At 42.6% G+C, this 16,486-nt stretch overlaps 1 protein-coding gene across 2 annotated transcripts in view; it reads right to left on the bottom strand.

Annotated features, from left to right (window-relative positions):
* Positions 1-12,866, bottom strand: part of LOC133966424 (regulating synaptic membrane exocytosis protein 1-like) — an 89,147-nt gene extending 76,281 nt beyond the window's left edge. For both annotated transcript variants that reach the window (XM_062401350.1, XM_062401351.1), the window contains exons 1-2: positions 12,407-12,866; positions 7,713-7,787 (exon numbers count right to left, since the gene is read on the bottom strand). In XM_062401350.1, the coding sequence (XP_062257334.1) occupies positions 7,713-7,787; positions 12,407-12,567 (236 nt within the window). In that variant the 5' untranslated portion in view covers positions 12,568-12,866. The remainder of the gene's footprint in view (positions 1-7,712; positions 7,788-12,406) is intronic.
* Positions 12,867-16,486: the final 3,620 nt, after the last annotated feature.

The following is a 16,486-nucleotide window of genomic DNA, read 5'->3' as shown; positions in this document are numbered from 1 at the left end:
TGATTTCCTCTCTCTGTGCCAACCGCTGTTGTTCCTCCTCCATCCTTTCCCCTCCCTTCACTTCCGTCAGAGGAGTCACCATGCTGAGCTGCTCGGGTGCACTCTCACTTCCCCCACACTCCCTCCACCCATCCCTCCTTCCATCATTTCCTTATGACACACTCGCTTGTATTCCCTTCCAGTTTTGAGAATATGTAGAATAGAGATAAGTAATATTAACAGTTTCTGCCCCCGGACAGCTCTAATGTATTTTGCACCTAGAGATTTTGTTTTTTATTTTAATCATTGAGTTTGGAGCTTTTGGTTGTAAAATAAAAGAAGCAACACATTTTTTATTTTGGGAGGAATTATCAACAGAGGAAGAGATGATTCACACCAAAACTGACACTTAATACTTAACAGCACAATATGCACAGAATCTGATCTTAACCCTCTCCTCCAATTTTCTCTCTTCTCCTCGTTTTGTCCTCCTCTTTTCTCACCTTCCCCTATCCTCCTCTTTCACTTTATATCCTTTCATGATGGCTTCTCTGCCCACTCATTCCTTATCCTCGCTCTTTCTCCACTTCTCACTCTTTTTCTGTCTTTCTTTCTTTTGTGTTTCTATGTCCTTGAATATAATTTAATTATTGATTATCTTATTATCACTACTGTCTCTGTCTAGCAAGAATCATAAGGACAAGGGTTTTGGTGAATGTCCATAGAGGGTTATGCCTTCTCACATTTATTATAAACCTATTCTTGTATTAGATATCGGTCAATATTATATTCAGACATTTCTCCAATATATTTTAATGGCTCAACTGCTTTCACTCACATTTGTGACACAAATCAGGAAACATATACAACTTTGCTTGTGCTCTCATCCTTTGTGTCCAAAAAAACTTTTTTTCCATTAATTCAGAATTAAGAATCCTATTTTTAGATTACATCAATATAAAGTTTACATAATTGCATCATTCCTTCAATAGCTTCAGGCAGAAATAATTCTGACACCAAGTGAAATATACTAAGATTGATCCTGGTTAAAACAGCCCCCCCACAGGTCATGTCATTGATTATTGGCTCCAGAATCTCACCATGGCCTTAAGATAAGTGGGGCCATGACAGTGTATAGCCCATAGGAGGAGCGTTCACAAGCTCTGATGTGTTGGTCAAACTCAGGTGAGGGCACATTCAAGAGCACAGTGGCTGTGGGATGGTATTTTACATTTAGCACAGAACGAAAGAGAAGGTGTGAGAATGAGAGTGCTGGAAAAGTTATTGTTTAAGTGCACAATAACATAACACACACACAGACACTAGCAATTGGACAAATAACTTAGGAGTACTATTTTTGGATTAGCAAGTAAAGGATATAGTGTAGACTGAGAGAGAGAAAGAGGTGGATAAACTTGGAGAAAGAAAAAACAAAGATAAGACTAAAGTCAAACTAATTAAAAAAAAGAATTGCCTGGAAAAAAGATGAAGGACGAGAGAGAGAGAGAGAGAGAGAGAGAGAGAGAGAGAGAGGGGGGGGGGGGGGGGGGGGGCAGATGGAGAGAGCACCAGAGCCAACAGCAGAGCTAAGTGGGTAGTGTGCTCCCCAGACAGTGTTCCATATGGCCTGGCAATGCCATACACAAGCACACATATACACAGCATGTATACACACAGGCACACAGCATGTATACACACACACAAATACACAAACACTCCTCCACACCAACAATCAAAATTCACACACCTAGTTCATATTCACAAATGGCCATGTACCCACACATACTGTACAGAGCACAGTCTGAGGGTGGACGTTAGGAGAAGTCTCCCCTGCTTCTTCAAAGAAATTACATCATTTAAATCGTGACATCTGCTAAAATGTCAAAATATTGTTATAGATTTGTAATGTGAAGGGGCCACTGGTGGTTGTGGCTCATGAGACGCACCTGTCAGGACACAGGGCTGCAGTTGAAGAGGATCCCTTGGTTCAAATCAGTTTTTGAATCTGTGGGTGTGGTCAAATCATATATGATCACCTGAGTGCTCACTTTCTTGACTCAGATCGTTCAACCAAATTCTTGTAACTGGAAATACCCCATAAAATAGTCTTTGTATAGACATGGTGGAAGATTAAGTTTAATAGGTAGAATTTAGGGATGAAACAACATTTTTTTCAGTTTACACCGTACAAAAATTCCTGATGGCTATTTGTGTCAAATAATCATTTAATTACCAAAATTACCGTGATGATTTGGTTGATACCATCCAGCATCAACCAAAGTCAGCAAGTCTCCAAGATTCAGATGCAGCAAGTGCAGCATTTGTTGTGTGTTGTAAAAACATGGCTGGAGGAGCAGCAGGCAGGTGGGGGCTGTAACAGCTGAGGGCCTGTGGCCAATGTAGGCTTCTCCGAGTCCGTTACAGACGGAGGGACGGACGGATCGGACGGGCACTTTTGGATTTATAGTTCTCTGTTGCTGAAAACAATTGGGTGCCAGAACAGTAGGTGGCGCGACGGAAATCGAGCTTAGAGAAGCTTAAATCATGATTTCTCAGAAGAAGTCCACGTTCATTATTTACCTGCTCCAGGCTTTTCACACACACAGTGTACGATGGCAACTCAATAAAATAAAGTGACACCCAGCGGGTCATAATGGTTATGTTATCGTTTCTTAACGCAGCGGTTCTCTGGTCTTGTTTCCGAACTGCGTTGCTAATTCCACTACTTGAAGCTACAGAGAAGCAGCTAACTTCCCCCCCACACACACAGTCAGCAGGGACTCCCGATTCTAACTAATACCAAGTGCTTGCTTTTAACCTGTCGGTGTTTGAGAAACAGTCTCATGACAGCCGTGGAATTAAAGTCGTGACGGCATGTTTTTGCACAGTTACCACTGCAGTTAGCATGGTGGCTAGGACGCTAGCGCCGTTATGAAAGTTTGTTATAACCGTATGTGACCGTACACACATGCCGTCAGGGCTCTAACCAGCCAGCTTCAGCCGGACAACTCCGCTGGCTTAACACACTTGTCAAATTAATTGTAGAATCGTAGTTGTGTTTGGGTTTATTTTGATATAGGAAATGAAACAGGAAGTTTGAGGTCCGGAAATGATGTTGTTCCGAAATGCTGTCGTTAGCGGACCAATCACAGCCAAGTGCTTTCCGTAGGCTCTCCGCCATGCCGACTTGTAGTTGGAAAATTAGAGCTGCACGAAAAGCTCTCTGTGGAGCCCGGAGAGAAGGTTCCACGGCAAAGAAGGCGGTCCTATCTGTCCGTGTCCGTCAAAACGGAGAAGCATAAATTGGTCTTATGTCATCTGTGGCTATAGCTAACAAATGCTAACATCCACCGTAGCCAACACTGATATTTTGTACCTACTCTGACATTTGGGTTGGAAGACTGCACTTAATGTGCAAGTTGTCAACCTTTGATCAATAATGAAAATACTATCATCATTTGTATTGATAATATATTGTGTTGATGTAAACCTTGTTGAAATTACATTAGTTTGTGTATGAGTAATTGTTTAACATACACAGCACATTTTAAGAATACTACAATAAGTTTAATTTCTGGTCCAATCAATAGGCCTTAAGCAAATGCCTAGGAATGTATTTTCATTCGACAACCCTATGAGAAAACCCATTCGTAAAAAATTCTAAACATAATGTATGAGGCCTGCCCTCTGTCTTACCCAATAGAGACGAAACTCTCATCATGCAGAAATGTATGAGTGTGTCATGTCCCTACCCAGTCCCTGCTGGAGCAGAGACACATGGGAAGACCAGGATAACAGCCAATCCCTAAAGGAAGTGAGGAAATGACTCCTCGCCAATCCCAGGGCTCACCGAGGTTACTACAGGGTGGCTGGGCCATCGCCATGGTACCCTGCTATCAAGGGACAGCTGGCCAATCACATTCAGAGATGTGAAGTGTAAACATGTTACACTGCAGTGCAGCCATGTTGCCATTACAGAGGCATGGGGTGGAGCAACATATCCTACGTATGTAAAAGGTGATGCACCAGGTATGACCAGTCGGCAAAGGAGGTGAAGTATAACTGAAAACATATAAATGAATCCATTCCCAAATCTCACAAGTTGCAATTTATGACAACAATCTGTACATTTTCTATTGATACAGTGAAAGCCTACTAACATGGCACACATATGTTACATCATCTTTAGCAGGAAAGACTAAAGTTTAGAATTAAAGGAGAAAAGCTCCATGCAGCACTGCAACGCAAATACACTTGACTAATAAACATAACATGAACTTAAGCCCAATTCAGCCTTCTGCGTCCAAGCAACGCCATAGCCTACACGTAGACGTGTAGCCTATCCAGAGCAATTGTAATTGCTTTTCAACATCTATCAGTTCCAACTATAACACGATCCACTTAGTAACACTTGTCACTGCTCTTAAATAAACAAAGAGGCCAGACATTTTGTAAATAAGCGGGCCTTCAAGGCCGAATTATAGTCGGGTTGCACGCACGCACGCATGCATGCAAGACACACAACACGCCCCTCTTGTGCCCTCTGGCGGCTTGCGTGCGTCCGCCAATTTTTCTAACTACACGACAAAGCGACGCGATTTAGAAGAACGAATATGGACCAAATAGATGAGCTTTTGGCAGAAGAGATCCGAAAGTATGACCACTTGTATAACTCGTCACTGACTGGCCGATTTGTCCGCCAGAAATAGGCTATGTAGAGCTGGAGTGGCGATGTAAATAAAGAGTCTCTTCTTTGTGTGTTTTGTCTTAGAAAAAAACGTTACTCCGCCTAGTGTTCTGGTGGTGAATTGCGTTGCAACACGCGCAGCACGTTAGTTAAGCATAAACCAAAACGAGGCCGTCGATGCAGCAGCGTGGCCTTCCGCGGTTGCAGTCGCAGGACTATAATTCGGCCTTTAGGCTTCATTCACATAAGAACGGGGGGCGGGGTTTGAGGAAGAGCTCACAAGTGCTTGCTGATAAAATCTTTTCAGACATTATGTACCCTATGTTGATTCGTCCGGCTTCTACCACATGACCCCTTTCCGGGGCAGTTCAATTCTCTATTTTACAATGAACAACCGTTTACATGTGTAGGAGACATAAGAGCTATTATTCGAGCCCAATTCTCAAGTACCAACTGAATGCTTCTTGAGTGCGCCAACACGCACATGCCCAGTGTACATGGGTGGTAACGTGATATGTGTTTTCAGGCGTGTTAGGATGGACAGGGAATAAAACTGATACGGAGCCAAAACGCTTGTGTGGACAGAGATCAGAGTAGATGTAGCCTTAGAGATCCAGTGTGTTTTGACTGATGCAATGTCATCCATGTCAACAGAGGTTAAGTGGGGCTGCAATAGACGCAAGCAAAGACATTGACCTAGCAATATTTATTTATTAGTAGCAATAGGTTGACCAATATAAATACTTTCCATGCAATTCCGGGAATTACCAACCGTGCACATAGCTTCACTCATGGAATCTAAATGGTAAATGTAGTGTATTTATATAATGCTTTTCTAGTTCTATCGGCCACTCAAACCACATTCACCTTTTCACACACATGCAGCACCTTTGTGTAAAAAATATGTAATATATATATATATATATATATATACTATATATATACATATATGGGTAGTTGGCAAATAAGGGTGAAACAGTATTTTTATATTTATATTGTATAATGCTATAAACGTGGGGCCATATTGTGGGATTCCTCGGAGAGTCAGATGTGCTCCAGCTGACTTACTTGGTAATCCCACCTCACAGTCGGATCCAACACACACACACACACACACACACGCACGCACACACACACACACACACACACACACACACACACACACACACACACACAAACAAACACAGAGCACACAGATAAAGCAAAAAACAAGCATTATCCTCTGATCATTGTGTGGCAGAAAAAAAAGACAGTACAGGCCACAGGCGTCACAGCAAACAGAAATGAATGAAGCTAGCATTTCAATGCATAAATGATCTGATGGCATGGAAATGCTCATATAACATCAAGGAGTAAAAATGACAGTTAATTTCAAGTAATGTTGGCTATTCAAGTCTCTATTAACGACCACTGATCAAATAACCAGAGTTTACAATCACACACACAGAGACACACACACTCACACACACACACACTGTGGTAAAGGAAAGATGATGACTGAGCAGAGCCATTATAAGGAATCACTCTTGACCAACCCATCAAGCATCCAATCTCCACTAATTGGAAATGAGATGAAACATTATTCCAGAGAAACTCTAACCACCTGCATTCTCTTTGGGACGTTAGTTAGCAAGCTGGCAATGATCGGAAGGTTTAGAAGAACATAGAAGCAAAGATATTTCCCCTCTTGTAAATTGACATTTAAAGTTTACTTTGACCTCACAGCAGTCACGTTTATGATATAATGATGATATAGAGTTACCTTAAGGTCGCTAAGAAAGGACAGTTTTAATGCTTTTTATTTCAAAAAGTATCCTGTAACAAAGTCTTGAGCCATTACTGTTACGGAGATGCCACAGAGACAAGTCTCAGAGTTACAACATCTTCTGTCCAGCACAATGTGAGGAAAAAGCTTTTCTCAGAATCACGATGACGTTAAATTAGTTGGCCTATAGTTAAAAGTTGCACAACACAGTTCGTAGTTTTATCGGAAGAAGTCTTACTCTAGTAAAATGTGGAGAAAAAGATGGAGGGATTGAAAAACGTTTCCAGTTAAAAAAAAATGAAGTCGTGCCTAGAAAACATTTGGCTAGCTTTTAATGTGCTCTGCGGCTGAATCATTGCCACCAGGTTCTGTGAGTAACCACAAGCTTCCAGCACCCCGATCTCACAAGGATCTGGTGACAAACATCTCTGTGTCATTCAGACCTTTAATACATGTGCGACAAGCACAGTAACCAAGTCTGAGTCTCCTTGGCAAATAAAGCTGGCTGCTGATTAGCATTTCTAATAATAAATCACAATAAATCATGTGTTGCTCATCTCTTTTCCAAAGCTCATGTGAGATTCCAGATATCAAGGAGAAGTTGACATAAGACATGTCATACGCGCATACACACACACACACACACACACATTCACACACACACATACACACACACATATCTGCGATGGAAGTCATTCATCCAGACAGTCAGCTGAGCAAACTGTGAGACGCATCTGAGAGCAGCCATGGTGGAGGAAGACAACAACATCAGTGTGTTTCAAATGACTCAACAGGATATGCACAGGCCTCCTTCTGTCCATCTTCACCTTAGACACTGGTACTGAGCATTGACGATCCAAGACTGAAGCTGGGCTTTGTGTGTGGCTTTAACAGAACACACAGTCACTCAGAAAGTAAAGAAGGCTTACTGAAATGTTTCATTTTCAGTGGCACCACATGAAGCCTAAATATAAATGAACAATCAAAATGAAGTGTCTGACCAGCATCATCCCACTTAGATTATCACACAAATTGCATAATCATGTCTTGAGTCATGCTTGAAAAACACCAGAAAGCAGGTTTATCTTTTATACTGTTGACTCATCCAATGTGTGAAAAAGTGTTCACAACAAAGCATCAATGTGAGACTGCCTGCCACTGAGAGGTTGTTGTCGTCCACTGGGGTGAAGTGGCGTTATAGTGATTCAAAATCAAATATTAAGCCTGTCTCAAACTAATTTTAAGTCCAGTCCGGGGTTGAATAATATTGGTGCCACTCACCGGACATCATTTTGCTGTAGAGGTTTCTTCTGCCCGACCAGGTTCACCGTTCTTGCTTGGATAGGCTTTTCTTCTCTGAAAAACACCAAATTAAAAATTACTATTAGCACAAACAGGTCAAGAACAAGTTTTCTGTGCCATTGAGTTAATTTATATACTTTTATATTACCCTTTTGCGGTGAACAATTAACTGTAAGAGGTTCGATTGCAGTTTCAATGACATAAATACCTCATCCTCCCCTCCTAAGCATTTAGGAAAACCGATGGTGGCCTTTAGGTAACATCGAGGCTCTAAAGAGCCAGTGTTCAAACAGTCTCAGGTGTTTTTACACAATTGAAAAGTAATTCTATTTCTGCCAATATATCTTCTTAAATCCTTCATACTGGACCTAGGTAAGCATATTATTTAATACACTTTTTGTTAAATTCTGCTATCACCTCTGGTTTAAAAAAAACTCTGTGCTTGGAGAAGAAAGTAAGCTGTCTTTCTTTCCCAACCAATCAGCAACAAGGATATTCATACTAGTGGACAGGGCAGTGATGGGGTCTCGATCATGAACAGTATAGCTACCAGTACGCTTATCCTCTTTCTTAGAGCGATTTTTAATGAAACCAGATGTTAGATCTCAAAACGAGATAATGTTTTCATTCCTCTGTCGTCTACGATTAAGGGATGGGAGGACTACCAGAAAAGAGGTCTCAGATAACATACACCGCTTAAGCCACTGTTAGCCACTGGAAATGTTACTTTCACAATAGACAGACGCACACTGGCAGAATCAGGTTGTTGAATGTGTAGTTTGTGTAAATACTGACAATTTATTTTGTCTGCAGATGATGTTTATGTTGGTGGAGGCGAATTCCAACTCATTGAGATCAGTGGTTCAGTGGGGGCAACTGTGGCTGAGGGGGTACAGCATCCATTTGCCGGTGTCCTTGGGCAAGATACTGAACCCTGAATTGCCCCTCATAGAAAAGGTCCCATAGATGCACTGTATGAATGTGTGAGTGAATGGTGAATGTCTAAAAACTGTCCTGTGAAGCGCTTTGAGTGTTCATCAAGCCTAGAAAATGCTCTTTATAAATACAAACCGTTACCGTGGCAATGCTCGAGCATGAATGTGGGGGGTGGAGCTTCTAAAGGAGCAATTATGGGAGGGGTATGTTTGTTTTCAAATATCTCCAGTCCCTCCCCAGAATCAGTAACTCCTCCTTTAATGGACAGGGAAGTCCTAGGCCATTCCTGTAACTTTCACAAAGTGTCTTCAAAGACTTGCCTAAATTCTTCCTCAGTGAGTGAAAATGTAAATATCAGCTGCATTACTGCAAATGTTTTTCAAATATCTGCATTAGTCACTCCTTGTAAAACCTCAAGTTTTGTGTTTGTTTTAGTTAGTTCAGTTAACGCTATATATATATTCTACGCTAACCTTTCAGGCTTGGATACAACTAATTCTAATGAGTAATAAGAGAGTTCATATTAAAGGACGTATGGCTAATTAGCCTCAGCCACCTTCATCCATAAACATGAACAGTGAGCTCTGATCAGCCTGATCACAGAGAGAGAGAGAGAGAGAGAGAGAGTTCCCCGCCAACGCCCACGCTGTATCAACAGAACATGTCTTTTTTATCGTCAATACTGGTGATACCCCTCTCGTTATAAGACACTGTTGGCACATTAGTGTGATATCTCTTTGAACCTCAAGGATACGTACGAAAGATTTCCTGTTGCACTGACAGTGGTGAAAGAGGCATGTTTCACCTCCACCAGTTTCAACTTAAAATTAGGTGTGTGTTCTCCTCACATGTCTTTCAGTGTTTCACTTTTATAACATCTTAATGCAGCAGAAGTAAAAAAAATCTAAATCGCATTTCCTGTGTTAGTAATAGAGTTACATGCATAACTGTAAAGGATCACACAGTTTAAATGACTGGAGGCCAACACACGTCGGACACTGATAAAACTGATCAAATATATTCCAATACATACAACGTATCAGAATGGTCTGGGTCAATCGATTCGAACCACATTATTGGTACCAGCATCAACACAGGCTTCAAATCAAAGAAATGCCAGTGTAATCAAAACATTTCTGACACTCACACACTCACACTGATTAGGTATTTTCAGTCATGATGTAGCCGCAGCGGTTGTGTAGTAAAATTCTGTATTTTACAACGATACAACTGCTCACATGTGTAGGAGACAAGCTACTATTCAACCAATTCCGGTGTACCATACCAGCACACGCATTCCCAACGTACATGAGCAGTCACAGGATATTCATTTTCAGGCATGTTATTAGGCCTGATATGGAACCAAGATGTTTATGTGCACAGAGTTGTATGGATGTGGTCTTAAGTTCTCCCAGTGCATATATATATATATATATACATGTTATAGGTCTATCATGTCTATTCATTTTGAACCTTTAAGTTTAGCATGTTTCTATCTCCAAGGGGCACTCACACATACAGTAGTAGCTCTAAGTGAAATCAAATACACATCATCACTTACACATCATTCAACTATACCTGCAGAGAGTAAGGCTACATACATTTAGCCCTTCTCTATGCTTTCCATGTAGGTGAAGTGATTGCAATAAGATGCAGGAGTTCACTTCCCATGAGCCTCTGGTTTCGATGCAGTATGGACGACCCTCCAACTGGTTAAGAGAATCGCTGTTTGTGTTTGCTTTGGGTATTTGTGGCAATTGTTACAGCTCAAGAGTGAATTTTGATGTTCGTAGTACAGTGAGGGAATGCTCATCACTGCTTTTACTTTTCCTTTTTACAATTTGAGTTATTAATAACTATCATCTACTGCTTGTCAATATTACTCATTCTTATCATGTAACAATTTGCCCTTTGATAATAACTGACTGGATGCCATTGTGTATCTACACTTACTTCATTGTTGCTATAGCTATACATCCTCAGGGTATACTGTACATACATATACTGTGATTGTATATGCTGCGATAGCAAGGAAACTGATGGTGAGTATATATCTTAAACTGCTCATGAGATGAGAGTATTTTCTACCTCGCTGCATTACAACCCACACTACTCTACTGCAAGTACACTCACCATGCATTAGTCAACCAGTGCAGCTTTTCAGTGCAGACCCAATCGAAAAGACACACACGTACACACACATACATGCACACAGGTTTGCTGTGGCAGTCTCCATCCAAACAGTGATGAGAGGAAACAGTGCTGAAGCCAGTATGCTAGGACATATATGTGCTGACAGCCTGCCTCGGCTGCAGACGCTTCAGCATGACACGACTGAATCCACAGCCTCTATCTAATACATTACTGAAAATGATGCACAGCCACTTAGAGTTGGAGTTATATATATTGGACATTTCCTTCTTTAGATGCAACGAATCAATATTCCGTTCCAGTGCTGGGCTATCAGTCCGCGCAGAGTGCTTAAAATAGAACAGGGACGTAAAGCTCGAAGAGTGCCTTGCTTAGGTGGGTCGTGCTATCTTTCTCGCGGCCAATCTATGCACCCAGCTCCATGCGGGCCAGGCAGAGAACGTGATAGAGGCATTCGTTTCAACTTTGTGCATTTTTGTGGTCGTGGAGGGGAGCGGGGTGGACGTGGGCTGGTTTCCGTTGCCGATCGTGGCGACAAATAAATCTGGTTGGGGACACGTTTCTCCATGCCTGTACAGTGGTGATATGGATGAGGCAGGGGTGGATGCACACAGTGAATCTAAGTCACTCCTGATTCAAAATGACATTACACAGGCACCTTTTTTTCTATGCTGTTATAGGCCCACTGGTTCTATAACCGCCTCTGTGATGTCTGTTGCAGGAGCACTGGCCTACATACAGTGCATAAGGCTGGGGAAGGCTCAACCGCACCCCTGAGCTGCAAACAGCAGCTGTTGAGATGGATGCTGCACAGATGAAAGCCAACAGGGAGGGTTTTACTTTTACTATTCTCAAAGCCGAGCACGAGCAAGCCTCCTGCAGTTCTCTTGCTGCTGCATCTATCAATGAAATATTTCAGGCCAAGTCCAAACCCTCTCCGCTTGACTCATCGGCGTGAACGCTCGTGATGACATTATGGAGACCAGCTAAGATGAGGAAGTTGTTATTTTTCCATCTGAGTGGAGTGGGATGCTGTCGATTTTGGGAATGGTGACACACCTTCATCCTCCCACAATCCTCCTCTTCCTCCCTCCTGAGCAACTTAACCCTGACCCGCCGTGCGCTCACAGAGTCTCACAGGAGCATGTGAGAATCTGCAAACAAGACGTGAACTTGATCTAATTTGGCCCCATGCACAGAGCTGCTGCCTGTATGGGTTTGTGAGCAGGTGAGTTCTGAGTGGAGGGACCAGCAGGATGTACACACGTACACACACAACCCCACACACACACGCATGATCAGGTACATTGGAGTGGAGAAGAAGTCCCGATGCTGAAACATTTGATCCATAGGAGTGATGGAGGTGGATGGACTTCAGGCCCAGTCTCTCTCTCTTTCTCTCTCTCTCTCTCTCTCTCTCTCTCTCTCTCTCTCTCTCTCTCTCTCGCTCTCTCACACACACACACACACACACACACACACACACACACACACACATACACATACACATACATACACAACACATTCACACACTCTGTTTCTTCTCTCTCTCTCTCTCTCTCTCTCACTCTATCTCTCCCTCTTACTTTAACATGGCCTCCTCCTTCGCCTCCTCCTCCCGTTGCCGAGCCAGCACAGCCATGATGATCTTCCTCTCATCCTCTGTCAGATGGCTCAGGTCCGGTTCCGGGATGGCCGGGGCGACGGGTGGGCGCGGGCCGCCCCGAGGGCCCACCGAGGCGAACATCTTCCCCACCACCACCACCTTCCTCTCCTCCCTCCCTCCCTCCTCTTCCTCCTCCTCCTCCTCGCCTCGGTCGGGATCACGGATAGAAAACCCGCTGGCGGAGTCCACGGATCACGACATGGCCCACGGACAAAGCGGCGGTTGGAGCGACTGATGCGGAGTTCCCATCGCGGTGGCGGGGGGCACCCAGGGCGGCAGCGGCAGCAGCGAAGGCGGCGGCGGCGGCAGCAGTGTCGGTGCTGGCTGTGGTAGTAGTAGCGGTGATGGTGGTCCCGGTTACCGTCTTTCAGCCTCTGCTTCTCCCTCTTGCTGCTCGGCTGTCTTCTCCCCCCACCCCCCTCCCACCGCCCGCCCGCCCGCCTCTACCCTCCACCACCTCCGTGTTACGGGGAGCCCATGTCACCGGCTGTCGGTAGGGATGATGGCACACGGGAGGGGGATCTCGCTCGCTGTCCTCGACCAGGCAGAGAGCGGAGGAGGGTCCCTAATGGCGGCTCGGGGCTCCGCTTGGTCCGGTGGGCTTGTCCGTGATGCTGCGGGGCGAGGCGGAGACTTCTTGTTGTGCAGCGCCGCCGCGGATGCTGCTGATGCTGCTGCTGCTGCTGATGCTGCCGCTGTCAGGGAGACGGAACCGTCAATGGGACCGCAGCCCATCAAGCGCGCTCACTTTTCCTGCGGCGGGAGTGCGCAGCCCTCATTTGAGAATGGGGGGCTCCACTCGCCTTTGAGATGCGCGCTCACGCCATGCAGCCTATATCACACGCAGGAAATAATGGGTTTCTCAAAGGTGCATTGTGGGTCATCCCAGACATAGACCATTTTAATTAGCTAATTAGCTAAGTTTTATAGCTAAATAGATAGATAGATAGATAGATAGATAGATAGATAGATAGATAGATAGATAGATAGATAGATAGATAGATAGATAGATAGATAGATAGATAGATAGATAGATAGATAGATAGATTTAATTATAGAACTTTTGGGGGTTAAATTTACAGGATTTGTAATTGTTGTCTGATATTTAATATATATTTACATTGTTATTAACAATTTAAATATCAATAACTGGTAAATGAATATAAATTGAACATGAAATACATATGAAATTACTTCTAAGTTGTTTTAAATATAAGAAGGAAAACTAATAAACACAATATTTGTTATACACTCCAACTATTATGGAGCAAAAGTAGAACAAAAGGTAGAAATATATTTTTGAATAAATTCAGTAATAAAAGATGCACAGCCTGCAAGAGTATCAAATACAATGAAACGTTTTAAATCCATCATCAAGCTACACAAATAAACTCATTCCCACTGGATAACTAACTTGGATAACTTAATAATGCATGCAATCATACAGAGCCATTTTCTATGTATGAAACCCTTCACTGTAAGAGTGTGTGCAATCTCCTTCTCCTCCCTCCCACCACTCATTGCGTGTTGCAATGACGCGCATCCCCCTTTTTTGTCCTCCCTCCCTCCGTCCATTGCTTCCTTCCTTCAGTCCTTCTTGCTTATATGCATCCTTCAAACACTTCCCCCCCCCCACACACACACACATATTCTTGTACTTCTTCTCAGTGAGGACATTCAATGGCATAATGCATTTGCCAGCCACTTACCCTAACCTTAACCATGACAAGTTATTGCCTAACCTTAACCTAAATTTAATAATAACCATTACCCTAAAACCAATTCTTGGCCCCTTAAACAAGCCTTTGAAAAAGTGAGGACCGGCCGAAATATCCTCACTTCCCAAAAATATCTCTACTCTGTAGGGTCAATGCTCAAAATGGTCTTCACAGATATGCAAGTACACACACACACACACACACACACACACACACACACATATTTCTTCGTAAAATAATACAATGTGCAGTCGGAATTGCATTGTATAACTTTCACACAGTTTTAAGATGCTCTAAAATTAGACTATACATCTCTTGGAACTCTCAAGTACCCAAACTCAATGCTGTAAAGAGTACTGGTCAGGCAGTTCGACCAAACATAACTAGACCTGACTTTGTATTTTAGCCTGATGGCCATCAGCTCACTCACTGGGCAGCAGACCTACTCACATACTGAACTGCAAGTGTAGTGTGGTGACTCATCATCATCATTGTTCCCGCTGTATGTCCCTGGTGCTCTTCATCCCTGTCCCTCTCTTGTCTCCTCTGTAGCTCCGCACAGCTCCTATCCTTATTGAGGTACACCTGGTGTGGAAATGAAGCGCTTCAAAGCTTCTGGGCTTCAATCAGAAGAGAGAAGTTTCAAGTGTAACTGCTTTTGTTGCCTCTCAGCCAGCGATCATATCTTGTATGGTTACTGTGGTCTGATTTCAATACCTTATTTTATTAAATACATCGTCATCCCTTAACACACCAAAACCGACAATATTTTGTATAACAACTCTGAAATGCACCACACACTTTGCTTGACACGTTCAACAGCTCTGATTCATTTATAAGGAGATTTCTATTTCACTCACTACTTCTACTACTTCTACTTCTACTACTAATTTGGAAACAGACGCAATTCAGAGACAAATTTTAATAAACTATTGTTACAACAGTAGTAGTATACTACCACTAGACTGCTACTATACTACTACTACTGTTACTACACTTTTACTAGCAGTTCCAGTTCTTCAACTTTTTATCTTCTTACTACTAGCTTACTAACACTTCTACTTCCACAACAACAACTGCTTATACATTCTAGTACTACAATTATTACAACTTATAATAATAAAATAATAAATACAACAACATTAGCTTTGCACAATCTCTTCACAAGCATGTTTGCAGAGCTTTACTTTTTAATCTAAACTCACAATATATATATGAATACAACAAAAGGAAATTAAATAAAGCATATACAGGGCCGGCCCTAGCACATTTGGCGCTCTAGGCAAGCTTCACTCCTGGCGCCCCCCCCCCCAAAAAAATTATTTTTCAAAACGATTTTCCAGGAAAACTTAATATAAAATTATTTCTTTCTTCGTCGAAGTTGCTCGGACACTGCTAGCTTGTTCTGACAACACCAAGGAGGTACGTACCTCAATTAATGCTTCATTTTACCCTAATTCTAGAATAATTTTTAATATCAGAATATTGGTTGGAGATATATGTTATGAGTCCCAAAATTGATACCACAGCAACAAAGTATATCTGTAGAATACAGCATGAATGCAGCAGCAATAACAACACAGAGCCTTCAGTTCCTCATCCAGACTGCATCTTATTCAAATTACACACAATTTCAAGTACAAGTATTTCTCTGAGTGTAACTGCATTTTAAGTGCATAAAACATACAATCAATTATTATGGTGTCTATTTCCTCCAAACATCTTAACATACATTATCACTCATAAAGAAATATAAACATTTACAATATAGACCTATTGAACATAAGCTTATAACTGGTCTTTATAAGGCACAATAACAATACATGACTTAATTACAGAGTCTGTGTGTGTCGGAGCTGAACTACACACTGTTAAGTAAACAATATACTATAGCGACCCGCCTGCAAGACGACGCGCAGGTAAAATAAACACCTATACAGGCGAATGTAGCCCCGCCCACCTAGTGCGCGAGTGTCTCCCCTCACTGTCCAGCGGAGCTTCTAATATATTACCAGTCTAACTCTAAGTAGACAATCAAAACAACATCAACATGTCTCAATGACACCCGTGGTGATCAAGCGAGGCTTTAGGAGCTAACGTAGGTGACTCTCACCCACTACTGCCCTGTAGAATACAGGATGGAAGCAGCAGCAGGAACGACACGGGGCATTCAGTTCCTCATCCAGACTGCATCTGACAGTACGGGGTTCAACTGCTCCCGTGCCAAACGTCCCACCTGAGTGCTGCTGTCATTCACTGATTTCTCTAATGAAACTACTTAA

Source organism: Platichthys flesus, chromosome 12 (genome assembly GCF_949316205.1).
Source record: "Platichthys flesus chromosome 12, fPlaFle2.1, whole genome shotgun sequence".
Classification (NCBI taxonomy): Eukaryota; Metazoa; Chordata; class Actinopteri; order Pleuronectiformes; family Pleuronectidae; genus Platichthys; species Platichthys flesus.
The sequence above is the reverse complement of the archived record's forward strand: the minus strand, read 5'-3'. Positions and strand labels throughout refer to the sequence as shown.